Source organism: Python bivittatus, unplaced genomic scaffold, assembly GCF_059951505.1.
Source record: "Python bivittatus isolate LINGU-HERP-01145 unplaced genomic scaffold, Pbiv_v1 ctg000850_np1212, whole genome shotgun sequence".
In the NCBI taxonomy this organism is placed as follows: Eukaryota; Metazoa; Chordata; class Lepidosauria; order Squamata; family Pythonidae; genus Python; species Python bivittatus.
The window spans coordinates 49,244,231-49,256,981 of NW_028277112.1; the positions used below are offsets into that span (position 1 = coordinate 49,244,231).

General features: G+C 35.9%; 1 protein-coding gene across 2 annotated transcripts in view; it reads left to right on the top strand.

Annotated features, from left to right (window-relative positions):
* CNTLN (centlein) overlaps window positions 1-12,751 on the top strand; it is a 224,771-nt gene that overhangs the window by 200,408 nt on the left and 11,612 nt on the right. For both annotated transcript variants that reach the window (XM_088129920.1, XM_088129921.1), the window contains 2 exons: window positions 9,680-9,877; window positions 11,590-11,667. In XM_088129920.1, coding sequence (XP_087986046.1) covers window positions 9,680-9,877; window positions 11,590-11,667 — 276 coding nt within the window. The remainder of the gene's footprint in view (window positions 1-9,679; window positions 9,878-11,589; window positions 11,668-12,751) is intronic.

Consider the following 12,751-nt stretch of genomic DNA (forward strand, 5'->3'; position numbering starts at 1 on the left):
GGGCTATCACTCCTCATATTGGCAGCAGAAGACAGGGCTCCTCTGCCCACACCACTGTCCTGCCTCCTGCCCCCTCTTTTTTTACTTTTTATTTGGTTGGACTTACGAACAAAACGTATTTACGAACAGTGTCTTGGAACGTAACCTGTTCATAAGTAGGAGACTCTCTGTAGTGGATCTAGACTGGGGAGACAGGCCACAAGTTGCTTTATTGCAATGTATTGGCTGAGTTAAGGAAACAGCTTAGAGTTAACTGAATTGAGTGTTTTCCCTAATTCATAAGATACAATGCAATCACAGAGTTTATGCAAAATTATTTCAAAAAATTATATTTTCTATACCGCTTTAACAAGGGAGCAAGTTCATGGAAGAGTGTTTCCTCTCATGTGTTGTGCAATCAAACATTTTGACAGGAAAAAAATAGAGATAATTTTAAAGTAAAGCTTAAAATTCAAAGATTCCCACTGAAAATAAGAAAAAATATATATTGATTGTGCTATTTCCAAAGCTCAGGTTTGCTGAATCACTGTCATATCTAGATATTGTTTATTTGTCCAAATTATTTATCACTCATCTTAGAGAATCAGTCCTCCCAGAGAGCTTACAACAGTATAATTATGTGCCATCGAATGGAGTTTGACTCCTGATGCTCTTCATGGACAAATGCTCACCATTTTGTCCTGTCTTTAGTAATAGCATATAGCTCTTCCAAGGATGTTTTAATAATCACCTTGATTCTGTCAGTTCAACTTACCTGTTATCTTCTATTTCTTGTAGACTTTTTTAACAATTGTAAGCAAAAAAAAAAAATACAATAAATACCATGTGTAAAGAATAAAAGAAAATTGCTAGAATGCTTCCCAAAGGCCAAAAAGTCCTAGTGAGCTGGAGATCGAAGATGTTCAGAAGAGCTGGTTTTTGAGGTCTCCTGTTTTCTTCCTTCTCCCATCAGGGATTCTTCTTATGAATAAATTAGTGGCAAGGCCCAGAGGGAGTGGAAAGTCCAGCTAGAAGAAGATGCTATAGTGGTTGTTACCTGCCTTCCTCCTCCTTTTTTTTGCTGATTCAGAGTATTTCTCCACTTACACTTAGATCTCCAGGGCTTCAAAATGAAGAGTGAAACCAAGTGGTATAGTTCTCCTGATAGAAGCAGATTTTGCAATCAGAACCAGAAGGTATATCAATTGTATTCCTTAGATGTAGTCCCTGTACAATTGATAGTAGGAAGGATACCAAAGTACCAGATTTTTATGGGGGAGCTACCAGGAAAAGGGAGGGAGGGAGGGAGGGAGGGAACATGGGGTCTGCTTCTTTTACACACAGCATTTCCTAGTCTTACCAAGAGATCCCAGAAATTTATAGAATTTTAGAATCAGAATTAGTAGGAGGTATTTAGTCTCCTGTTCCATGTATTCCTAATAAATCACTCATTAACCTCTGTTTGGATACATCTGTTGAAAGGAAGCTTACAATTTCCCTAAATAATTAATACCACTGTCAAACTGTTTTTTTTTTCATTAGGATCTTTTTCATAACATTCAACTAGAATCTGACATCCTGTCACTTCAGAACAAACTAAGATCCACTTCTGTGTGACAACCTTTCTCACAGAGAGCTATCAACAGGCCCCACCCTTGTTCTTATGCCTAAACCTAGCTGGTGCCCTCTTTCTCCTCATAAAGCTTATTTTCCAGATCTTTGAACATCTTTTTTACCCTTCTTTGAACTTGTTCCAGTTTATGTGCATGCTTCTTAAAGTGTTGTGCCCAGAATTGGACCAAAAATGGATAATAGCCCATAACCACAGTTTGCCTGACAGTGTTTATTGCAATATATCACCAAATAGGATTAACCTGTGAAATCATCAGTATCAGCACCAACCTTCATTCAGAGAATGCACTTTCTTCCAGACACCGAAAAGGACCAGCCACCAAACTATTACACATAGGTAACTACATCTGGAATTTATCTTAAGATAAAAGGTAAAGGCACTTTGCTTTGATTGCAAGATAATCAAATGATCCAAGGACAGAAGAGTTCTATCCCTGGAAATTAAGATTAAATATTAGAGAAGAGCAGAAATACCACTATATATAGATATGTGGAATCAGGAGGGACACCTAATCAGTTTTGAACTAAATCAGTTTCATTTAGGAGTAAGCAAGAAAACAGGAAGCTGATGCCCAGACCCAAGGGCAGTTATGTGTTTTAGCACTAGCTGAGATGGATAATGACAGTAGCATCAATAATTTTGTCCTGAATAGTGCACCTTCAGGGGTGATTGAAGTTCAGTGGAACAAGTCAGACTGCTAAAAACAAAAGAAGGAATCATACAACTTTTGTGTGACTCTGATCTTCCTGACCTTGAAGGGAGTGGCAGCAGTTCAGGTTTAATCATAATTCCCCCCCAAGTCCCTGGATTTGCTCACTGAGAGAATTCCCTTATGGGTTTATGTGTAGTATAGTGGTAATTCTGTTACCTGACTGGGAAATTCTCTTCAGTTAGTCACATGCTTCATCAGTCATTATGCAATCACAATAACAATCAAGGCTTTTGTTCTTGAGTCACCAACTTTTTCTAGAACAAAATGGATATTTTAATATAAGACATTTGGATAATGTCAAAATACGTGTGAATGAGGAGCTAAATTGCCTGAACTTTACCATTATAAATGGCCAAGCAGCTCATTGAAACACATAATTGATTATCAGTACAAGAACATAGAGCTGGTCCCAATCCTAGTACACTTGCAGTAAAAGCAATACATTGTGATTTATTTGCAGTGTTTCCTTTCTCCCTTGTGGTTCATCTGTTCTGTGCATAAAACTGTCTCTCAATTTCTTCAGGCCTTCAATTTCTTCAGGCCCATCAGAATAATTTTCTTTGACAGGGATTTTAGAATCTTGTCTGCAAAGATGCTACCTTATGATCCTGATAACAATAAAATTTTTATAACTACAGACTTTGCCTTGGGGCAGCAACTTCAAAGTAAATAGTTTAAAGACCAAATCCTTGCTATAAAATCAAATCATTCTTTATTGTTGAATTAATATTTAATATTTAAACCATATTTTCACTTATAAAGTATGACTGATCTCCTTATGTAGGAATTACTTTTCAAATTCCCAATAACTATTTTCTGTTTCTGATTTTTTTTAAAGATTTAAAATACATTCTAGTTACAGAGATAATGGTCTCTCATCAAGAAATGAACAACAAATTGTTACTGAAAAGTAAAGATAAATATACACTGATCATAGTGTTTTTCATTTTTATTACCTTCTTATTTGGAAGCAGCTGTAGTTCCATAAAATTCTCTGTGTGTAATTTGTTTATGTATTAAAATTATGTTGCTCATATTGCAAAACAATGGAGATAGATGCAAGTTTAAGAATATTAATATCATAAGCTGTTATTTTAAAGCAAGTTTTACTGACAATAATATATTCTAACAGCCTTAAATAATATTGTTTTTTAAGTAAAAGTAAAATGTATTACTATTAGAGATAAATAGTAGAAACTCCTTGAACAATATATCTTCTATTTATGTTCATCTAATGTACATAAACATGTTGCTAAGCTAAACTTAAATAGAATATATGTCTTCAACACATCTACCTCTCAGCCTTACAGGTCATTCATTTATTGGAAACCATATTTTTGCAGATTAGAGACTGAGTTTTCTTCTGCCATTCTTCTCTTTCTCTGTCTTCTGTTAATAATACTGCTATTTTCTTTTCTGTTTTGTTTAGCTACTGCTCTCAAGCTCTTCTCTGATACTTCCAAGGGCATTCCCATTATTATAGCCCAAAGGAATTTTGCTCCATTCTTTTTGGCAATTACAATTATATTTTCATTGTTTTACCTGCTGCATGTGTATTGTTGATTTTTGTAATGTTCTGATTTTTATGGAATCATAAAATGACTTGAATGTTGAAAAGAAGGCAGCCTAGGATATTTAAAAATATATTTTTAATGTTTATATTACTTGAATATTTCATTAATAAAATCCAGAAATTAAACAGTGCAAGATTACAAAAACATATTAAAAGTTGAATTCCACAAATCTTTTTTGGAACTTTTTAAAAAACTTTTTATCATCAAATTATTTCATCATACCTCTGTAATTTAAAAAAACAAAACAAGTCAATCTTCACTATCTGCAGTACCGGCAATTTTAGTGCAGAGTTCTGTCCTTTAAGATTAACTGTTCTTAATTTAATAGCTTCCAATGGATCGAAGCTAAGGCTAACAAAGCTGTACAATATGTTAGCACACTTTAATCGTCAAAATGTCTTTTCTCCAAGAATATAAAAAAAAAATCATCAAAAACATGACTTGTATTCTTTGGTCTTTGAGGACATTTAAAACCCTGAGAAACTGTCATGCTTGAAGACAGTCTTCCCCAGTGTGGGGAAGCTGTGTTGGATGCAGCTCCTAAAAACCAAGGCTGTTATTTTTAAAAATGAGGAACCACTAGCTACAATATGAAGATCTCCTTTTGTTTAAATTGGCAGCAAATCTTTATATCCTGCTGCAGTGTAAACCAATTTGGCCTTTACACATCTGATTTTCCAACACAAGGGGATTCTACTAAGAACAGGCTGATCTCATTGCCCTTAGATGTGAAGAATCTACATTGGAATTGTTAAGCTGCTACTCTGTATATGTGTTTTTTTTTAGATCCATTCAGTTGTGTCCAATTCTCAGAGACTGCCTGGACAAGTCCCTGCAGTTTTCTTGGCAAGGTTTTTCAGAAGTGGTTTGCCATTGCCTGCTTCCTAGGGCTGAGAGAAAGTGACCGGCCCAAGGTCACTCAGCTGGCTTTGTGCCTAGGCGGGACTAGAACTCATGGTCTCACAGTTTCTAGCCTGATACCTTAATCACTACACAAAACTGGCTCTCAGTATACAGTATGTATATGTATGTATGTATGTGTGCTTGTGTGTGTGTGTATGTTTTTTATTAATCTGTTTTATTAATCTGTTCTTCAGATTTCCATTCATATTTCAGAAAGAGAGATTTTGCTCCTATGTTCCCCATACAGATATATGGAGTAAGAAGGAGAGTAGGCATAAAAATAACTGGAGAAAAACTAATCATCCTAGGGATAAAACCCATCTGGTCTCAGAATGCAACAGCTATTTTCAAGCTCACATTGAAAAAAATAATGCAAAAGAGTGATCCTAAGGCATCAAGTTTTAATTTGAAGTTAGTTAATTCACATAAACCTAAACTTAGCCCACCTGAACCGTTCCTTATATAAAACAATTAGCATGTAAGACCAAATTGTTTCCTAGACGTTTTTCCAGTCTTGCTCTTTATCTAACATTCTGCTTTAAAATGATTGCCTACTTAATGAGATAAGAAGTAGCTTTTTGCCCAGCAGTTCTCAGTTATCTTACTTCAAATGAAATTCCTATCTTTACTCTTTAAAAAAAAAAAAAAAATGATTATTGGGACAGGATTGGAATTGGCCACTTATAATTATTCAGGAACATCTTATTTTGGCACTTCAGTCATTTATCTGTTATCATAAATATATTAGAGTATACATAGTTATGCATGTCAGAGGCTGGCCTTTGTTGCTGGGACCACTTAAAGTTTGAGTGGTCCAAAGGCCACAGAAGGTGATTTGATGATGCAAAGTGAAGATTTGCCATTTTTTTCTCCCTGGTCTTAAGTGGCAGTTGTTGTTTTTTTCCCCCTTTGTTTTTGAACTATACTAAGCCTGTTGGACTTACATTATTCTTTTAGGGCTTTCAGGATGGTTTTTATTTATAGAAAATTGAATGATGTTGATTTGACTTCCAATTAAATGGTTTGCAATTTCACAAACCGAAGAGCAGTTTGACAGTGAAACAAATTAGTAGAGGTGGTAGCCTACCCTTTACTGGGTATGTGCAGTCAGAAGTTGGGCAGCCATATGTTGTGGATTCTTCAGTTTGGATTCCTGCACTAAGCAGAAGTTGGACTCGGTGGCTTAAATGGTTTTTTCCAATTTATGATTCCTATAAAAGATTCCCCCACTTTTTTTTTTAATCAAGAACTTTGCAGTCACCATAGCTGTAGCTTCTTTTAAACTACCTTTGCTTTAGTGTGTCACAATATTATCACTTTAAATTTTTATCTGTTATTTGTAAAGTAACCAGATTTAGGCTTTAAGTTACAATCTTCACATTTCTCAGTAAAAATAAAATGAAATCATACACACCAAAAATGTACATTCTGCAGCTTTACAAAATTATTTTAAAGGTTATATGCATCAATTTAAAGTTCAGGTTCACTTTCAATCAGACGATGAAATTCCCAGGTCCTTAAGTGCCTTTCCTTTCTACATATTAACATGTTATTCATTTTCCTGATTGTTTTTAATGAGTGGTTTATTTGTTTTTTAGTCAGATGATTTGCTCTATATCTAATTCAGTGCTTTCAGCTGACAGAATGCCAGTAGACTAAGTATGATCAGGTATAATCTCTGTAAACCTATGTTTATGTGGTCTTATTTTCTGTCATATCAGTGCAAGCTAGTACTGTTGGTGAAGCTGATCATTCTTTTTCATGCTCATCCATGAACTTATTAGCTACTTAAGAAAAAATGGGTTCACAGGAAATCACAGGGGGAAATTTATTTTCCACAGTACTCTGGTGAGAAATTAGATCATGATCCTCTAAAACATGTAAGCTTCCATTGTAAAGGCTTCAAACTCTGCCATTTAATTATTGCTGCCAACATTTAAAAACCTGTTGAATATTAATAGTCCTTCTGTGTTATTATTGGTAAGGGAACATTGAAGATAGCTGGTGTGGGTCTTCCGGGCTGTGTGGCCGTGTTCTTGAAGTTTTGTTTCCTAACATTTCGCCAGCACCTGTGACCGGCATCTTCAGAGTGCAGGAGCACAGACAGGAGCAGTTCTCTCTGTGCCCAGGGTGATGTGACCCTTCTGTGGGTATTTATAGAGATCTGAGGGGGGGGAGAAGGGGGGATTGGGTGTGTGTGTGGGGGGGTTGAGTTACTGAGTGGCTGCTTGTTTTGGTGTCAGCTTCTGTGTGTATCTTCCTGGGGATTAGGCAGGGTTTTTTCTTCTATTGAATTGTTAACGAGGGGCTGCTGGGGGTGATTAGCAAGTTCATTGTGTGGAATGTCATTCCATTGTGTGGAAACACAATTTCCAAACAATCTTCAGACCCACCGGAAAAGTACAAGAAGTGCTAAAATCAGCAAAAGACAAAAGGGACCCCCTCACTGCCGCAGGAGTATACCGCATACCATGCAGTTGCGGGCAAGTATACATCGGGACCACAAAACGCAGCATCCATACCAGGATAAAAGAACACGAAAGGCACTGCAGACTACAGCAACCAGAAAAATCTGCAGTAGCTGAACATGCTCTCAGGCACACCGGACACAAAATCCTATTTGAAAACACAGAGATACTGGACAACACCAACAGCCACTATACCAGGCTATACCGGGAAGCCATTGAGATTCACAAACACCAGTACAGTTTCAATAAAAAAGAGGAGAGTCTAAAAATCAACAAAACCTGGCTACCAATCCTGAAAAATACAGCCTGCAAAAGGTCAACGAACTCAGCTCAACCACCAGGACATCTGAACAGTTCACATGGCTGGCTGGGGAATTCTGGGAGTTGAAGTCCACTCATCTTAAAGTGGCCAAGTTTGGACAATACTGATCTAATGTGTGCTCTACCTCAGTAGCAGCAGCCAGGGCCTCAACACTAACAAGGGATTCTCCTCGGGCCCAAGCATGCCATCATTCTCTGGGAGAAGGTTACCACACTCTCAGGAAGAAAAGCACCACCTGTTGATTTGTTCACTAGCACACAGCATTCCATTCTGCACTTTCTCAATGTGTGTGTGAGAGAGAGAGCTCTTGTTTCCCTTTGATGAACTTCAGAATGCATTAAAAGTGAAAAGATTTAGATTTGTTGAGCATTGCTCATGTCTCGTTGATGTGTTTTCAAAGGCATTTATATTTATTTAGTTATTCATTTACTCTCCATATTTGGATGTTACCCCAATCTATTACTTTGGGTGCTTTATAGATATTGGCATTGTTAAATGCTAACATTGTTTGCAGAGCCTGGCTAACTAGCAGTAGGTTGTGGCTGTTGTTATTGCTGTTGTTTTGGTATTGTAACATTAATATTACTCATTATTAATTCCATTAAGCATTTTAATTCCTTTACGCATTAGCATCCTTTTTTCTTTCAATTATCAGCCATCTCTTTTTGCAAGTAAAATATCAGATACAGCACAGTTGCTTGTTTGATAGGCTTGTGCCTGGCAGGCAAAAAAAAAACAAAACTGTTGCTTGAACTTGCTAGGTAGATTAACCCAGACTAACTAATATCTGCCACCTAATCTACAGAAAAGAAAATAGCCATTGAGATGATTTTTTAAAAAACATTAAATAAAGAGATGATATAGTGAAAGTAAATTTTTAAATAGAGATTCATGCCTGCTTGCCTTATTAATCTTCAGGTTGCAAAGTATTAACTGAAAATGTTGAAGAGATTTGCTCTTTTGTTAATGTATTAGTTAAGTGCCTCAGGGTTTAACTGAACTGCAGAAGACTTCTTGAGAAATCAGTGGGTGCTTTTCTCATAATGAATTCTATGTTGTTTTCAGTTGGTGAGAATATGTTCAAAAAAGTGTTTAAAATCATCAATCACTGGGAACAGTTTTTCTTTAATTTGGGTAACAGGTGGCATATGCCTGTCCACTCTTATAGCCTTGGAGTGAAAAATAAGGGAACAAGAACCTTGTTCTTAGTTCCCATGTTTACCTATGACCAGAATATTCAATAGTTTACATGTTTTCTACCAACATAATAATTTAGCCATTGTAATTTTTGTCCTGTTGAAATATAGCCAACTTGTAATATTCTAGTTGTTGATCTTTTATTCTAAAACAATCTAGAATATATGTACTTGGCCCTGTACTTGATTTATTGGGGAAGGAGTTGTGATGGTGAAAATTGAGGTGGTTTTACACAAAGCTGGCCTGTTTTAACCAAGCTAACATGTCCCTGGCCTAGTGATTTTTCACAATATGACACTGATGTGCTCTACTAATTTTTCCTCTAAAAAGGCCAGTTACAGAGATCTGTTTAGCATTCTAACTTAGAGCCCATAATTTTATTAATACACTGAAGTTATTAAAATATGAATAATGCATGCCCATTGATTTGGAGAATGAACAAAAAATCCTAGGTGTCTACTAAGACCAGCAATTTTTAAGTGGTCCAGAGGGGAAAACAAAATTGAGAACCACTGATCTAGATCGAAACAGGTCTTAAAATAGTGGCAAATTTACTACTGTAGCAGCCTGTGAGAATTCTTAATTGTAAGTTTTGGATACTTTATCTTATTTAAAAGAAAAACATGTTTTTCACATTTCTTATATTTATCATAAATGATAAACAAAAGGAAGTATTGTTAGGCATGCCTGGACACATCCAGATCATATCCAGATATAAAGGTGGATATAGATATTATTTGTCATTTCTAGCCTATTTTGCTTTGAATTGTGGTAGAACTACAACTACACTTTGGTGGATTGTTTATTTTCCCAAATGTGAAAACTCAGATGTGTTAAAAGTAGGTAATTTATCATAAATACTTTTACTTATTTTTATCTACACTTTATTAGAGCTTGGCCACTGAGCTACAGCATAATGTGAAAGAGATGCGAACACGAATCAGATGTACTAAAAAAATGCAGGAAGACAAAAAATGTGGTGGTAACATTTCCAAAGAATCTGTTCACCGGGCCCAGTACTTGGCAGCATCGATCCTTAATATTTCAAAAACTGATTTAGATGAGATACTCGATGTTGAAAACGATGAGGTAAGTTATACCTGATTTGTATAAGAATTAATGTTAAATCTTTCATTGGTACAGAGTGGCATAGGTTCTTATAAATCAGTGGGCTACAGAAATATCAAATTCCTTTAGATTCTTTTTTACTATTATCTTTATTTTCTTATAGTAGGCCATCATTTTATCTGATGCTTGCTTGCTTGCGTATGTATGTATGTATGTATGTATGTATGTATGTATTTATTTATTTATTTATTTGATTCCTATAGCCACCATCTCAACAAGTAACTCGTAGTTGTCTTTAGTTTTAATTAAATAAAAATCATATTTTCTTATTTCTTTATTTTTTGCTATTGTTAATATCCTTTCTCAGATCTCAATTCTCCAATTATTTTAGGCCACGGCACTGAACTTTCAAATTTCCATATGCTGCCAAAATAAGTATATGCTTTTACAGCGTCTTCATATTTTTTTGCCATCTGCCTCCTATTGAAAAATTCCCTTTATAGGGATCTTTAAAAATTACTCCCCATATCTGAAGTCACTCAGGCCTCCACTGCTATCTAAATGTGGGATATCAATGAAGCATTTTTTGATATTACTTTGAGCACTCGCTGCTCACTAAATCTAATTTTGATCTCTTAAGACAGGGATAGACAGTTTAGACTTACACAGTCTATTTAATTTTTTGCTGCAGCTTCAAGTTTCATTGACCTGGAAAAAGGTGCAAAAAAAATACACTTAGAATTAAATACTTTTGAGCCCAGGAATTTGTTTTGAGTGCCAGAATAAATTAATTGATCTTATAGTCCTTCCATACAAAAATCCACTTTCTCCTAAGTTTCCTCTATTTCTGCAGTATAATTAGGAGACAGTGGCAAGAGACTTGCTATTCTTAAACAGTAATGAATTAGAAAACCTAACTCATTTACTGCAAATCATGTACCTGTAAATCCTGATCTACATTCTGCCCACACCTGCTTTAAGCAATTTTAACTTTTAATTTTATTTTCCCATGCTTATGTTCCTAGCTAGGTGGCAGTGATCTTAGTTGATCTTGAAAAACTAAGCAGAATCAGATATGGTTAGTACTTGGATGGGAAATCACCAGGAAATCTTAAGGCTAGACTAGGAAGTTGAAAAAATGTTCTGAAAGTCTGCACTGGCAAATCTTTTCTGTATTGTTACCAAGAACACTATTGATGTATCTGTGATATCACCAGAACTCAAGCTCAGTGCATAAAGACATTTTTTTTACATGTTAAAGTGGTCAGGCTCTGGACACACCACATTTTGCAATAAATTTACATGGCTACTGGTTCCTAATTGTACATGCCCACTGATTTGCCTGCTGATGCCATACAGCTGACAAATTACAGAATAGTTGAGCTTCATCAAGCTGGGAACTGAAGTCAAGCTGGGACTTTAGGACAGCCTTGAAGAAAACAGTCTGGAAATTGCCAAGAAAGGAGATTTTTCTTCTTTCTACTTTTTATCCACTTTTTAAGAATTGCTGCTATCAGATAGGATGGTCTTCTGGGCAAATGGTGTTAGTACCAACTTCACTGTTGCACAATGATATATTTATTAATGTGACTTTTATATTTTTTCATGTTGTGTTTATCTGATAGTTGTATGCCACTCAGAGTTGCTTTTGGTGAGATGGGCAGCTATATAAATTTGTTCAATAAATAAATAAATAATAGAGAAAATTTTACAGCATTTTTTTTAATTTTTAGGAAACGGAACAGATGAAAATGGAATATGAAAGTGACAAAGAATGGTTGGGCTATTTACAAAAACTTCTGGAAGGACAGGTACACAGTGTTGTCTTTTAACAATTGTTACCATGACTATGGCTTATTTATTTCATGCTGACAGATACTTATTTAATAGACCTGTGCAAATAATTCAGCACTTATTCTATTAGAAGTTTCACAAGGGCTTTGAAGCACCTTACACTGAACAGCTGCTTTAAGGAGTAGATCAGAGAGACCTTCAGTCAAATAACTTCCAGAGGCCTATTATTTAATGAAAGAGGCCCTGTCTCCCCCTTGGTCAGAAAAAAAGAGTGGCTGTGATTAATGGCAATGATGGCCCTCTTGTTCAGTCTGAAGGTTGGAGAGGATAATTCTCTCTAGTTAAGTTGGTTGGGTGGGGGCTACTCTGAATGACATCATCACTCATCTTTGACAGCTTGAATGAAGAGATCCCAAGCTCCCATAATGAAGAATTTAATGCTAGCCAGGCCCAAGGCATTTGAGAGAGTCTCATTCTGCTCCTTTCCCTATTGGTAGGTTCTCCTTCTGTTAAGAAATGGAAAACTGTCAAAGGCCATTGGTGTTACTGCAAATGTCTCTTGAGTGATCTACCATTTTCTGATGGAAGAAGTTCCTATCAGTTTATTTAGGAGAGATTTCCAAAGATGGATGCCTAGTTGAAAGCACTAAAAAATTCTGTATCTGTTTCATCTGGCAGGTGCCTCTTTTACTAGGAACTGAGAAATCATAATGAGGCTATAACCTCTGACATGGATTTGCCATTTTCCAATGAAAAATTGTCTGAGAAAGAGATGTCCTGGCCAAGCCAACAATGGTGCTCAAAAGTCATTAATTTTCTCTCCAATCACCCCTTGTTTGTGACTCATAGGAGTACCTGCCTAGTAAAGGGCCCTCCCTTCCTTACCCAGGATGCAAAGGAACAGAGGTGGAGGGGACCAGAAAAATGATAATAACACCAATCAGGTGCAACCCAAGATCCATTGGTTGGTCATCCCAAAGCTAGGGAAAAGGATAGCAAGTTGAAAAACTTCGGATACATTGAAAGAGTTCACTTTAATAGAAGTACAAGTACAAATTTGAGTAATGAATACTCAAACTTGTTTAAAATAATTTGAAAAGT